Raw genomic sequence first — 16,049 nt, 5'->3', positions numbered from 1 at the left:
TTTGACCAGCCTTGAGTCTTTTAGGATTTCGGGGAGGCCTCGAGTCAGTGTAGGATTTGGATTCTCAGAGAACAGGAGCTGTTCCGGGCGCCCCAGAAACTAACCCACCAGCCCCTGGTTCTCCCTCGAGTGCACAGTCAGAAACAGCACCAGCTCCCTCAGCAGTTCTCCTGAAGTCCACTGGGCCTCACACGCAGCGGTGTGAAATCGCCCCAGGGACGGGAGCGAAAGACTCCTGTTCGCCCCCAGGTCAACTCTGGGGGGCTCCTCTCCACCCAAGGGAGCGTGGGGCGTTTCTCTCACAGGCAGCAGTGGCGCCTCACTCCCGCGGCTCACTGGCTTCTCTCCTCCCTTAGCACTTTCTGTCGCAGAAACTCCACTTTCTGTGGGGTGTGCAGTGTGTACGCAGAAACATTTGGTTACCTGTGGGGACCGCCTATCAACTTTCTTCGTGGCTAGCTTTAAAAGAGACAAAAGTGTGCTGTAATAATTTGATACCCTGCAAATGAAGTTCCCAAGAACTTGTATTTATTCCAAGAATGATTTATATTTTATATTTTATATTTTATTGATTCATTATTGATTCATTTATTCCAAGAATAATTCCCAGTTAGTTTCAGCTAGAAGCATGGCAGGAAGAAGGGTAGGATTAAGCATGTCTCGGCCTGCTTAGGGTCATGTGGTTACAATGCCCTCCAAGGACCTTATTAAACCACATACCTCGTGTAGGCCCAAATTCAGATTTGAAATTTCAAGCTACAACATGATGGGCATGAAAAAGCATCGGCATTCTGCCACTCCCCCAACATCGTAACCGCCACTCCCATCAAGAATGCATTACTCTTAGGAGTCTTTGAGAAACGATTACAAATGTAGACAGACATGATGATCACCACGAGGCACCCCCAGCGTGAACTGTGAGGAACTGAAAAAATGAGAATACAAAAGCCAGCTGGTGCCAAGGAGTGAGGCACTTGGAGCTCGGCCACCCAGGTCATATTGGACTGTTGCTAGAAAAACAAGAATGTTATCTCTGATGGCATGAGCTACAGAAATTGAGATGGGGGTGGGAGGAGGTGCCAGGATGTGAAACCCTCCTGGTTTCCAGCCAGGCACCATGGAAGCCCAAATGGTGCCAGCTGGAACTTCTGATTCTCTGTATCTTCTGCATCTGGGTGTCACCTGTCCCTCTTCCTTCCATTTGCCTCTTCTGTTTAGTCTCTCCCTCCTCCTGTCTTACCAGTGTAAAGTTAGTTCAGAATCGGAGGTTGGCTCATTGCACGTCCCCCCATTTATGCCAAGACCTCTGCTCATCTCACACGTGATGTCTAAGATGTTGAACTCAGATATGTGCGGGCACCAGGGCGTGAACTCACATCAGAGTCTGAGCATGTATGCCCCGGGCTGTTTTATTAGCAGCGGCTTTGGGTTAACACTAACTGAGTAGAGACAGCTTGCTGAGGACTGAAATGCTAAAACCTCCTTCCTGCATTTACTGATGGATGTGACAACCTTGAGCCCAGATCACGAGGTGGGAATGGGGAGTAAACTGGATGCGTGTGGTGCAGAGCCACTGGGTAGACTGCATCCTGGCTCAGCTCTGGAATGGTTTCCATCTTACTGTCTCTTTTGCCATGATCACAAAAGGAAGTAAGTTTGGTTTTTTTCCCCTTCATCCCACTCCATGACACTGCCCTAGCTCAGCCTGCAGCTTTCTCCGTACTGGCCCTAGAGAAGAAGGATGTCCTTTTAGGAGCTCTGTTCAGTGGAGGGTGTCATTGGTAGACTTTTGGGTGACTTGACACTCCAGCTGAAGGTTCTTGCTTCTCCCAGCTCTGGATTGCCTAAGATGAACAAAGTGTGATCGTCGCCCTCCCTCTTTGCACCCTGGGGCCCGTCTTTTCTGTAGATCCTTTGTGGATCTCCCGACTTCTCCCCAGTTCTACCCTTATTCTATTTTCCCCCCTAACTCTTACCATAGCTACCCTGGACCAATTAGGGAATTCTCCTCTTTGTCCTCTTTTCCTTCAGATCAGCACATTCAGTGCTATACAAACTCCTGTGTGACTCTACTTCTTTTTGGAAGTTCTTAAAACCATGTTTTTATTTGAATTCAGACAACTGTAGGAGTTTCCAGAGGTTCACTGTCACCTTTTGAGGATTTTTTTAACCACAAAATGGCACTGTCATGGATTCTTTTGGCATCCATGGGAGATTAAGATTAGAGATGTTTGTTGCTACAACCTGCCCAACCATCGGCTAGGCACCTGGAGATAGAGGTGAGCAAGACATACACAGTTCCTGTTCTCATGAGCTTACAAGCTTGCTGTCCAGTAGGTAAAGAATATGGGCAATATATAACGTGAAATTATAGAGGGCCCTGGGAACTCATTGAGGAATTTAGACTTGTTTTGATGGGAAATTAATAGCTGCTGAAGGTATAAGTCAAGGGAAACAAAAATTCCTGTTAGAATCTATCAACAAGTAATTATTTAGCATTATTTGCAAATCACAGGAAGGACACCAAAAGTACAAGTGCTTGTTTTTATGACCTTAGGACCTAGCCATGACAAGGCATACACACGCACAAGATGGCACACGGCAAGAGCCAAATACACAGTGCAGAGAAGTACCTTAGGAACAGAAGGGGGAAAGAACATGTAGTTCAATTCAACAAACCCAGATTGAGCACCTATCATGTGTCACGGGCTTTGCCTGGAGCTGGGGGTGCAAACGTGAATTAGATAGTCCCTGTTAGTTGGGAGGGAACTCGTAACTTACCTTAAGTTGGTTAGTATAGTATCCCGGACACAGTACAAATGGAATTCTTAGGTATAAAAGGAATACTAAGGGAGAAGGTATTAACTTTCTTGGGGATGGGGAAGGGTGTTGAAAAGGTGTTCGTGGAAGGGGAGATCACACTTGGGCAGGGTGTTAAAGGATCAGCAGCAGTTTATCTGGCACATGGGGTGAAGAGGGCATTGTAGGCAGAGGAACACCTTGAGCCAAAGCATAAAGATGTGCAATAGCCTTGTGCATTAGGGCAGAACAGTAGTTCAGTAAGAGGGGAGGATACATTCCAAAGGTAAAGGAAGTGGTGGAAGATGGAGCCTGAGTGACATAGTGAGAATTGTGTCTTAGAAACCATCCTGATGACGTGGATTAGGGAGGGGAGAGGCTGGAAGCAGTTAGGATATGACTGTAAAATTCCAGGTGAAAGACAATGAGGACCTAAGGCTGTGACAGTGGCATGAGGCGAAAGGCGATGGATCTGAGAGACATAGGGCCTGCCACCAACAGGACTTGGTGATGGGTGTGGAGGTGCTAGGGGAGAGCCAGAAGTTGAGTATGAGTTTGACGGAAGGAAAGAAACTCATGGGGAAAGGTTACAGGTCCAGTTTGGGCTGTGTTGAGTTTGAGGAGCCTGAAGGACATTCAGGAGGAAACACCCAGCTGCAACTGGAGTTAAGGAGAGAGTTTGGGGTGGTTAAGGGATGGTTAATAACTGTAGAAGCAGATGAGATCACTTGTGGAATGGCTCTAGCCCAGGGGACCATGGGCTGAGTGGTCAGGATAGTTCTGGAATGAGTGCTGAAGAACTAGTAGGTTGGAATTGTGTGGTGCTCAGGACACTTCAACCAAAGCTCAGGGGGGGGATGTGGGGGGGCGGCTTTCACATGAAACTAGGCTATAGGGGAACCTAGAATTGTGGCCAGGGAGGTTGTACTCTTTTTTCCCCTGAAACTAAACACAGTGTCTTAAGGGGATTGATTCAGTGGCGGTGCTCACAACAGATTGGAAGGGAGAGACCAGAGGCAGCTGGGCTGCTTTAGGTGGCAGTTGCTGAATGCCACCTAAGTTGATAGGGGCTTGGATGCAGCAAGACTGGAAATGAGGGGGTAAATAGGAGAGTCAGTTCCAGAAAGGGTCCACAGGCCATGCCCAGAGGGTGTGGCAGGGGGTGAGGGGAAGGCATTTTGCATCTCAGTGACTGGATGCAGGGTCGTAGACTGGGCTCTGAGTACAGGGATAGTGTCTTGTTTTACCATTGTTTCTCTGGCGCCTGATACATACTATGTACTTGGTCAGTATTTGTCGAGTGGGTAGATAAACGGTGCTCCTGTTGATAGAAATGGATGCGTCATAAACACTGGATTTGGCAAGAAGGTGGTGAGTTTGTGCCGTCTGGTTGAGGGGAAATCAGGAATCTCCTTTGAGGAGGTGGAGGGCATTTTGATGGTCAGAGGGCATGATCCAGGAGGAGGGCACTCAGGAGGGGTGTGTCTGGACACTGTTCGCTCACCAGGTTTAGCTCAAATATGAGGGCTTTCTAGAAGACTCAGTATTAAGTGTAAGAAGAACTGAGTGGGGAGGATGAAATGAAGTCCTGAGAGGAGGGTCTTTCCCCTTGAAAATGAACACCCACTGCCTTTGGGCCCTAGGGCATCCCCTTCCCTGGCAGGTGCCAGGATCAGTTAAGTCCCTGTCTGCCATTCAGAAGAGCTCATTTGCTAAGACATTCTTCAGTGAAGGAAGAGGAAGCATGCGTTTTGCTGGTGGCTTCTTTCTTTAGCCTCTACCTCGGGCTCAGCTTACCCTCCATGACTCAAGGTGCTTGTGGAGAGAGGCTGTGAAAGCTCACATGATACCAGAGATAAGCCAGGCCAGGCTTTATAGGAATTTTCCCTAAAAGAGCAACCAACCAGTTTTTTTCTCTACGGCCACAGGATCTTCAGGCAGAACAGGGATGGGAGGGAGAGGGAGGAGTGAATGAAGTCATTTTACAGTATTTATTTGCATGTATTATAGAAGACATTTCAAATGTATTTAACATGAGAAACAGAAGGCTACTGTATTCTGAGTATATCCTGTATCCCTTAGAAACAAATATGCAAAACATCTCAAATTCAGACATGGGATGAATTTTAGACTATGAAAATATATTCTACACCTCATATGTTGCTCAGAGGATTAAAAAGAAATGGATATATATTTATGGCCATGGATGAGAGAAAGGTAGCTAGCTATGTTTTGTAGTTTAGCAGATTCACTGTCTCTTTAGAGCTGTGAGACTTTCATTGGTAGGTAAACTAGGAGGCCCTGAACACATTGGTTAGTAAATGTTAATGTGGCATACTGTGGTTGGGACCTGGCTTCAGAGTAACATGCAAATACTAGTTCTCAGATCACCTGAGCTGTGGACTTGACCCTAACATGACTGAGAAGAACCTTAAAGCACCAGCTGACTAGGTTGGTTTGTCTGTTTCAGAACATTAAGTACTTTTCCATATACAGTTGAGGATTTCTCCCATGAAGAGGTGAAATACAGTTCATCAAGTACACTTTTAATTAATTACTAATGATAACAGTCCTGAACACTTATTGAGCATTTGCTCCAGGCACATATTAAGAGCTTTACACAGATCATTTATTCTTCCTAACAATCCTGTAATGTAAAAAACGTAGGCATTTTTCTCCCTGTCTTGCAGATTAGGAAACTGAGGCATAGAAAGGTTACCTAGCTAGTAAGTAAGTAGTGGTTCTGAGATGGGAACCCTGGCAGAGCCCATGTGGAACTGCTAAGCCTGAACCGTTAGGCCAGATGGCCTGGCAAGTTTGTGAAATTGCCTTGAATTAGAACAAATGGGAAACTTATCCAAAACAAGTATTTATCCTAGTAACCTCATAGGTCATTCAATATGTAGGAAATGCTGTAGAACCAAAGACTCAAATAATTTGAGCCTTTTCAGCAGCTTGTTTGAGAACCTTTGGATGTTTGTCTCCTTTCCACTGAACAGAGCAGACCTTTCAACTTAGGTTTAAGCTAAATGTTCTGGATAATTAACGAAGCTGCTAAGGCCAATTCTAGGAAAAAATAACACTTTAGCATCTAGCACGATGCAATCTGAAATGCTGGCGCCCTTGCTGTCGTTCTTCTTACACAGAGCACCTTATTGACATCACAAAACCGCTGAGGGGTTCCTTCTAGTCAGCAAAGGTACAAAACCACCCTGGCCAGGGAGTTTGGCTCCACTGAGAATAAAAGCCATGCAGACTTACCAGCTGGGGCCGTAAGTGTTGTTTCTTCTGCACTCTGGCTGGCTTGCAGGCCAGGACTCCTGCTGCGTGTATGCAAGCAAATGCAATCCTTGGCACTCTCCCAGGAAACCCAGAGTTCTGGCTTTATACCCAATCTGACAAGAAAGGATTTTTTTTCCCCCTCCAAACCATTTGCCAGGGAGATGAAGTCTCATGAACCCCATATCCGGAGTGAAATCTGGAAAACCCAGTTCAGAGCTTTTGATGAAGCTGCTACAGGGTATTTTAGCAGCAGATCCTGAAGTATTAAAGGGCTGTTGATTGATAGGGAAAGTGAAGCTTGGGAGGCCCTTTAAAAAATGTGTGTGTATGTGTGTAGCCAAAGGAATGGATGTACACTGTAGAAAAATAAGAAAATACAGATAGGAAAAAATAAAGCCCTTTCATGGGATCCCACTTACTTGTACAATAAATCTTGTTTAATGCATGAGGAGGAGCAAATTGAAGAGCACCTGGACAAAAGTTGCTAGGAACTTGAGTTTTCTACTAGAATGCTTAAGGAAGGTAATGTTTCCATACTTTCTTCCTTTATAAAATTGCTCATACAATTAGCATTGAAGGAAATTAAGCTGCACAGCCCTGCAGAAGTAACAAAGTTGTCAGATTTTCCTAAAATGGTGAAGCTTGTTTCTTGGTTTGTGGCTAATGCCCCTGGCCACACTACTGACCACAGATGGAGTCAGGTGATACCTGTATCAAAAACTGTGTATGTGCTTCTTTCCCAGACACCAAATGGATTGCTTCTGACCCCGAGTCCACTGCTATCCAGCATACACTTCTGGAGCAGCCTTAGTCCAGTTGCTCCACTGAGCCCCGCCCGGCTGCAAGGGCCAAACACGCTGTTCCAGGTGAGCATTTGGAAACGAACTTTTAAATGTGGAATTTCTAAGGGATGTGTTTCCCCAGTAAATCCTGCAAGGTAATATTTTCACTAAATGTAGGGCAGAACTGACTGTTTAAGTTTCCAAAAGGAATTCATGTTCACGTGGCTGCAAAAGGCTGTCTTCAGAGGCACATATTTTCACTGAGGTGGATGGAGTTCTCATGTCAGATACCCATAAATAGAACAGTTAGTTCTTGAAGTGTTTTGGGTATTTTCACTGACTATGAAAACTGGAAACTTACTAAGGAAAAAAATTTTAATTGTATTTTATAAAATCTCATAAAAGACTTAAAAATACTAATCTATTAGTCAACGTAGTGACATCACACAATAAATTGAAAAATAGTGAACAGCTTCTCCAAACTGTGATAGAAAATTTACCTGCATAATTCTATGAATCAGAATCAAGCTCTTGTTCCATAAAAAAAGAAAAAAAAGCTTCCAGGGCATTTGGTTAAAAATGAATTAAGTCTCCACTATTTTACCTTGTAAAACTCCCTGTACTAGGTAAGCACATTCATTAGTCGTTCCCACACTAGAATCCTGCAGTAGCATCACTTGCTGTCGTGTGGAAATCAGTATTTCCTCTTGGAGACTCAAAGATTACTCACTGACCAAGATGTTACTGTTTGAATATGCGAATGTAGTGTAGAAGGGATCCTAGGGACAGGAATGAAGCAAAACTGGATAAAGTACAAACCCCTTCTCGACCTGATTCTAGCCTGGTCTGTCTCATTCACCCTGCATCCCCGTGTCTGCCCCCACCCCCCAACATGGCTTACCCCAAGTTAGTTGTAGTTCTTTTGCTCTCGTTGCATCTAGCGCTTGCCACTTTGTATTCATCTGGCAATCTCCCCACTAAACTGTGGGCCCTCAAGAGGCCATCTTGTTTGTTTGCTGTGGTGTGCGCCTGGCATCTAGCACATTTCTTGGTACACAGAATGATGTTCAGTAAGTATCACTGGCTGACTAAGGAATGGATGCCTCAGAATTCATCAAGAGATGTCTAAGAAAGTTAAGTGTTAAAAAGATCAGGCCTCCAGTGCTTTTCTGAGTTGTTCATTTTGCTTGTCAAGTTTAATATCTACCTCTGTGCCATGGGCTGTACATGCTGGTATTTAGGGTCTCATTGGGAGAAGGGTGGAGCTAAAGAGGTTTCGATTACTATCTTGCTTCTCTGGTTTCCTAATAGGGTTGAGGTAGGGTGTCGTGATGTGACTATATCCCTGGAGTAATCAGGTTTCTCTTCCTGGTCCTTCTTCTCATCACAAGAAATTGAGGATATGGTCATGCACAGCCAATGTGGTGATTCTTAGCCATTTTAACTCAGGCAAGGAAATAAAAACTAGAAATAGTGAGCAAAAACCAGTGAGCAAGTGCAGTATTAGGCAAGTTTTAGATTAGTAATCTTTTGGTGGGGGAACTAACAGACCTTATTTCCTGGAAGTCTCCAGATGGGAGCAGCAGAGAGTTCCCGAGTAGAGCAGAAAGGAGTTAGCTGTATGGTGCATACATACAGTCAGCTCCATGGCGGTAGGGACTGTAATACTACTCTAATCCTAGAACCTGACACAGGGCCTCTCTAGGCTTCCCTAGATACTTGTGAATAATGAACGGACTCTTACTTCCCTCCTTACTGGGAATTCTGCCACCTGATTGGTGCAGGGCTTGGTGACCTCCGAAGGAAGCCATGGAGAACTACTGGTTGGGAGTTCTTTGAGATCTGTTGCCTTAGACACTAAACCTTTTCCAGCCTGTTACTCCCAACAGGAACAGTGGTTCGTGTCCACAGTGATTCTACACATTAGTAGGGTATCAGGAGCTCTGGGAATTGGGAGATAGATAGGCATATCCCTCCTCTTCAGTCACTACTGTAGACCAGTGGTTCTCAAAGTTAACGTGCAACAGAATCAGCTGGAGGGTGTGTTAAAATGCAGTTTGCTGAGCGCCCCCACCTCCCCGAGTTTCTGACTCAGAAGGTCTAGGATGGGGCCTGATAAAAATATTCGTTCAAGCTCCTAGTGCTGCTGCTGCCCCAGGAACCACACTTTGAGAACCACTGCGGACCAGTGGCTCCTGATTGCCATTTAGAATTCTGCAGAAGAAATGCTGCATTTAAAGGCTACCTGCTCAGAATGTTGATTTCACAAACTGGACCTGTCCTCTCTCCTGGAACCATGCAAAACACAGTTCCTGAAAAGGAAAGTGCAACCAGGTTTGGATGGCTGACAGGTCGCATGGCCTTGGGCCCTCTTTTTGGGATTGGGATCCATGAGACTAAGGAAAAACAATTTTCTACCTTTTAAAGTATTATTACTCTTCCTATGATAAGAGCATTGAGCTGGTGAAAGCTGAAATTAGCAGTTTTGAAGATGGTAAATAACATGGTAAGAAGAAGAATTTGATTTTTAAAAATTAGACATTTCAAATGATGGGTTTCAAAATTCAGATTACTATCAACAGTACCCCTTTTTAAACTAATGAAAATAAGTTTCTTTAAAAATAGCAAGCCTCTATCACATATGCTATGTGAATGTGTTAGAGGAGGAAACAAATTAGACTTGGCCTATAGTAAGTTTTAAATGATGCTGGCAGATTTCCTGCTATGATGATTAGAAAAGATCAGAATCCTTAGGGTCACCGTTGACAGAGCTGAGGGGTTTTGGCACAGAAGGTCCCCTGATATTACTATAGTAAGTGAGAGCAGATACTGAAAATTTTAAGGGAAGGAGAGTGAACATATTTTATTAGCCTTTCTAGAAGAGGTATGCTTTGGAATCTAGACACGTTTTAGTGAAGAGAGAGATGCCAAAGACATTGTGCTAAATCTAAATATACAACCTTGACTTATAAATAGAGATGGGTTACAATTGGACCGTTTAGCATTTTAAGCTTGTCTTTAGGATGTCTGTTCCACTTTTGAAACAGATTTTGATCAGATTTGGAATACACCTAGTCGGTACAGCTATATCTTGAAACAAGGTAATTTTCAATTGAGAATGTTTTCTGTAATTTTTAATTCAACAAATCTAACCCAGCAAATATTTGCAATGCTCTGAGGCAGGGACTGTGGGGATATACAATATGTGAATAACAGATGTGTAAACACAGTGCTACAGGAACCCAATAGGAGTAGCTCTTTCCAGCTGGGGACTGGACAGAGGCTCCAAGGCAGAAGTGTCACCTAAGCTAGGAAGAAGGGACAGGATTTTGGCAAAGTATATTCTAATTGAATAGATCTGTATCATTTGGATGTGAAAGTACATAGTCTGTTCTGGAAGGAACTGGGTGATAGGAGACTGGCTAGAAAAGCAGCTGTGGGATTTGAATAGTATACCAAGGAGTTGTTAAGTGATAACCACGGAAGGCTTTTTAAGCTGGAAATAGCATAACATCTCTATTTTAGAAAGATAGCGCTGATATCACAGTGTGGAGAGAGGACAGAAGAGAAAGCAGAAAGTGTAAGGGGCAGGAAAACATGAGGAAATTTATACTATTCCAAATTCTGAGGGAAGAATCATCTTTTAGATAAGAACAGTGAAAACAGGAATATATTTCGAAGACATTCCAGAGGTAAAATTGAGAGGATGACTTAGTTGAGTGTAAGGAGTAAGTAGGTAGTGAAAATTAGGAAGAGGCAAGGATTACTAAGTGATTAAAAGACTGGGAATGCTACTGATAACAACAGTTACCATTTTTTTGAGGGCTGCTGTATACCAGACATTGTTCTAAGCACACTTTTTCATGGCTTATTTAATAGTCCCAATAGTTCTATTTGAAAAGATAACCAATTTCACGAGAAGAAGAAAAGATAACTAACTAAGGCCCAGAGATGTCGCTCAGCTTACCCAAGATCACATGTTAATAAGTGGCAGAGCCCTGATTTGTGTTTGTTTAGGGTCGAGCTCCTTACCACCACTCTTATTGACGTAAGAGTGAGTGGGGAAGAGGCATTGGTGGGGATAGCTAACTGACATCAGGAAATGTTTGTTGAGTCCAGTATAGGAGAAAGGAAGGCTGAGGACAAAAGTTGGGGAATGCTGTAATTTAAGAAAAGGGACTGTGTGTGGATGATTGGGGGGGGGGCAATAAAGAGGACTATGAAATATGTCAGAAAAGCCAGGCTAACCAAGAGAAACTATGACAACTGAGTATACAGAAATAAAGAGCACAGGACAGAAATCAGTAACAAAACCAAAACTGATTCTTTTGAAAACACCAATAAGATGGACAAAAACTGAGAGAAGATGTAAATAAACTCACTCAAAGAATGAAAATTCAAAATCTGCTCTTCTTCCAGTGTTCACTCTTAATCAATGGGAATAGTGGTTAGGAGCATGCCTTAAATAAAAAGAGTATAAGCTAAATGCAAATAGATTTGATAACCCAGCTGAAATGGATAAAATTCTATGTAACATTAAAATTCCAAGTGTCAGGAAAGAAACAAAAACCTTGAATATAACCATTAAAGAAACTGAAATAGTAATTAAAGAGCACCATCCCCCAACCCCTGACAAAAATAAGTTGGGCAGTTTGGTACAGAAAGCACAGTATCTTTCAATCAGAGTTTAAACTTGGCTTTACTGCTTATAAGCTGTGACCTTTAGCCAATCAGAACTTAACTGAAATCTGTTTTCTCATCCATAAAATGGGGATAACCGAACTTTTATAGGCTCTAGATATCAAATGAAATGACAACCACTGATAAACTGTAAGGGACTAGACACATAACAGTCACTGAAATAGCCTGAAAATTGCAAAAATATATTTACTTGTTCTACAAATATTGTACTTCTAACACATGCCTGGCTCTGTAGTTTGATACTTACTGATGAAGTGAAGTTTAACATTTAGCTTATCTAGACTAAATAGGAATTAAACTAGAAGACAGCCCAGGAGAGGAGCATTGTGACACATATCATCCTGCACAATGAAAACCTAGTTTCCAACAGTTTTAAAAGGAGGTCTTAAATTATTTCATTAAAATTAAATGGCGGGCTTCCCTGGTGGCGCAGTGGTTGAGAGTCTGCCTGCCAATGCAGGGGACACGGGTTCGAGCCCTGGTCTGGGAAGATCCCACATGCCGCGGGGCAACTGGGCCCGTGAGCCACAACTACTGAGCCTGCGCGTCTGGAGCCTGTGCTCCGCAACGAGAGAGGCCGCGATAGTGAGAGGCCCGCGCAACGCGATGAAGAGCGGCCCCCGCTTGCCGCAACTAGAGAAAGCCCTCGCACAGAAACGAAGACCCAACACAGCCATTAAAAAAAATAAATAAATAAATAAATTTAAATGGCAGTATAGCTGCTGTATTTTAGACCTGAAAGGTATCAAAGCATATACCTTTGTCCTATTTATCATCCTAGTTACCAACAAGACAGAAATTAACTTTAGTCTTTAAGTTTTGGCACTTTTTGGTGATCTCTCTACTCAGTTTGATATTATTTATCATTTTAATTAGAAAGAATACTTAAAAGATTTAGAAAATAAGAATATCTTTAAAGAACCTTCCTCATTTTTAACAGTTACCAAGAAGCATCATTGTAGTACTCTGGAAAACTGATAGCCAATTTCAAAATACAGTATGAGAAGTTACTGATTTACATGCAAGGAGTCAGTTTCCTGGTTTTCGAAATTAATTTTTCTTAATATTTAAAGCATGGAATCTTTTAGAAATAGTATTAGAACATACTTTAGCAACATATAAAGTACATATTTTTTTCTAGTAGCCTAGGCACATAAAATAATTAGGGACATTTTCTAAGCCTTAGCCTTTTTGCTGTAACCTTGATTTCATTGTCATTTTCCAATCACACATTCTGTAAAATAATTGGAAACTGACCTCTATCAATCACAGGGGTGATGAGAGAACTGATTCACTATGGTCTGTCTAGGAATGTAAAGAACTCAGGTCTTCCCGATGGATTTGCAATAACTATTTTTAAAAATCTTTTGTCCACTACAGTTCCCTACACTGCTTAATGGCCACATGCCAGTGCCAATCCCCAGTCTGGACAGAGCTGCTTCTCCAGTACTGCTTTCTTCGAACTCTCAGAAATCCTGATGACATCTGGCCACAATTAAAGACTCATTAACTGATGAAACAAATTTGTCCCCATGGGCTAGTTTACCTGTGTCGTGAGAAGGACGTTGTGAAACCCGTCTGTTAATTTGGTTTGCACTTTTCATAACATGGATGGTCTAGATTTATGTTAGCATTTTAAAAACTTTTTTATATTCAAGTATATATGAAAATCTGTTTTGCATTAAGTGAATTTTAATGTTTTTGTTTTTATATCTTCTTAGCTCTTAAGTGTTGAACACTGTTGACAGTGAAGAACTTTTCTTAATGGTTTTCAATGTAACTAATAAGGATGTGAAGCTTTTTTCCTCTTTAATTCTGCATATGCTGAACTGTGCTTATATACACTATAACCAGCTGTGCCTTCCTTTGCATTTAGTTTAATGTAAATGATTTATATATTTTTTAGTATTAAGAGAAATTGTTTGAAAGACAAAAATTAGTATCAAACAGCTCTCTAGTAGAATTTCATTATTTTTCACAAGTAGGCAATATGAAAGCAGATTCATATTACTTTTTCTTTTTTGCTTTCAACTGTATGAGAATTGCCTTAGAACCTCTTTTGAACTGAAATTCAGTGAATATAATGTCCAAGTAATGTTTTTATAAGAAAAAACTAAGCCATATTTAGACAATAAACTTTCATAAAAGAAAATACTCTAAAGTGCATTTTTTGAGAAATGAACGTTGAAAGGCTAGCTTCCTGTTTACAATCTTTTAGACTCCTTCCAAACAAAAACCTGAGATGGAAAAGCTATATAAAGTTCACTCTATCCATGCCCCTGGAATATTTCCTAGGTGAGCACATTCTTGTTTAAAAAAATTAACCTGGTTCTCCCAGTTTTCCATAGAGAATCATACCTCTCTGATGCATTTACTGTATCATTATGTTAGGGTTTCTCTAAAACCCAGGAACTATAATTAACATTTAAAAATCCTATGCTTTGGAAGAGGTTCACAGACTGGTGATGAATACAAATAACAAAGAAACAATTTTGTAACACCAGGTGTCTTCATGTGTATAGGTATAGCCTTGCTTGTGGAAATTGAGAGGTGTAGGATACACTGCTTTATGTATTACTGTTTATGGTGAGAATGAAGGAAAACTGATGAAAGAAATATAAAATTCTTCAGGAACCTCATCATTGTGGAACTGAACTGATTATGTAACAATTTGGAATACTCAGCAGTAAATTCTTTTGTGCAGTGTAGTTTAGAGCAGTGATAATAGAAACATATTTTCTGTTCCTTCAAAAAATCAGCAGGCACCAGTCTACAGTGCCATTCTGTATATGAAGTAGTAAAGTTCTAATGTAAGATAAAAGAACTGGAAAGTGCCCAGTGCTTTCAATGCAAGATTAAGTTAATTATCATCCTTAACTGTAACAGAAACCAATTTGAAATGTGGCTAAATAATTCACTGATCCAAATGAGGCATTAAATGGCAGGGATTATGAGAAAGGGTAAAAAATAAAGGTTGCCAAAACAAATATTTCTTGCATTTTCAGGAAATCTAAAATTTTGTTTTGACACTTACAAAGCTTGAGATTTTCAATTGGAATTGAGCATCTCTGTGTTTGGGGATGTATGCCCTTATCTGGGGAAAAAAATCCAAACACTCCAATATGCATCTTTGCATATAAAATAATGGGTCTGGTTCCAAAATCTCCAAATAGACACTACTGTCACTCCCTTACAGGCTAAGGATAATTCTTAAAATAAAAATACACTTAAAATAAAAGAGCTGGTCCAGGGGACTGGTATTCACCAAACATAAAATGTTAGAAGAGGCCTTTGAGAATGCATCCAACCACCATTTCCAGGTAAGGACAACTGCACAGGAGAAGTGGGAGTTGCCTAAGGCTACATAGTTCATTAAAGGTAGAACAATGATTGGTGCTCAGTCCAGTTCTAGTTCCCCACGCCTAGCTATAGGTAACTACTGGTCCAAAACTGTAAGGTAGAAAAAAACAAAAAAAAAGCATTAAAAAAACCCCGTTTTGTCAGATAAGAGCACACCTCAAATTCAAGATTCTTACAGAGAAACTAAGTCAATGTGCAAAAACCTAAACCAAAAATATTATTTTAAATGTAAATGTTGAATGTAAATCTGATTCTCGTACTCCCTTCCTCCAAATACTATGATTAACATACACTCTAGCTCAACTTACTAGAAACAGAAAAATACAATAATTTTTGATGGATCAAAAAACTCACTATAACACAAATAGAGAACTGGAGGCATTGAAGTATAACACTTATAGCTCTGACTCATTCTGTGTGTTGGGTTTGTTTGTTTGTTTTTTTAAACAATTATTTTAGTCAGAAAATAGGTTTCAAAGAACATAAGAAATAACTTTGTTTTCCCCTTTTTATATGTTTGCTTGATCAGTGTTAAAATGCTATGGTAAAGTTTTATAGAACTATAACCTAAATGTTGGTCTCTTTGTACACATCTTTTCTATGACTGCAAATCTTCATTCAACTTTCATATATGTATCATTTTTACTGTTATTTTTGTTCAATAAATACTTTGTGATAAAAGGTGTGAAGAGGCAAGTGGATTGGTTTACTTCCATTTACTTGGGATGATCCAAATTCCACCATTCTATAGGGTATAAGTTGGAAAATGAATTGTTGTTTAGCTTAAATAGTGCACATTGAAACACACTATGTATATATAAATCTTATTTAAACACAGATATTTAAGGAAACAAATATACTTATTGAGGTTGAGTTGGGTGGAAGGGAATGAATTTGAAAAGTGGTCCTGTGATCTCTTAAATCTGAAGTTCTATCTGTCATTCTGTACTGAGATAGGGAGGTAAGGAGAATGGGAAAAACTAAATTACCATTTATTCTTTTAGCTACAAATAATATCAAGAAATTAAAGCCATCCCGCGTTCATGGATTAGAGCACTTAATATTGTTAAGATCACAATACTACCGAGAGTGATCTACCAGTTCAATGCAATTTCTATCACAATT

General features: G+C 41.1%; 1 protein-coding gene across 1 annotated transcript in view; it reads left to right on the top strand.

Annotated features, from left to right (window-relative positions):
- ELK3 (ETS transcription factor ELK3) overlaps positions 1-15,609 on the top strand; it is a 69,378-nt gene extending 53,769 nt beyond the window's left edge. Inside the window, exons 4-5 of the mRNA XM_082419486.1 lie at positions 6,825-6,947; positions 12,945-15,609. Of these exons, the coding sequence (XP_082275612.1) occupies positions 6,825-6,947; positions 12,945-13,043 (222 nt within the window). The 3' untranslated portion in view covers positions 13,044-15,609. The remainder of the gene's footprint in view (positions 1-6,824; positions 6,948-12,944) is intronic.
- Positions 15,610-16,049: the final 440 nt, after the last annotated feature.

The sequence above is a fragment of the Balaenoptera physalus genome, assembly GCF_965194825.1.
Source record: "Balaenoptera physalus genome assembly, chromosome: 13".
Lineage (NCBI taxonomy): Eukaryota > Metazoa > Chordata > Mammalia > Artiodactyla > Balaenopteridae > Balaenoptera > Balaenoptera physalus.
The sequence above is the reverse complement of the archived record's forward strand: the minus strand, read 5'-3'. Positions and strand labels throughout refer to the sequence as shown.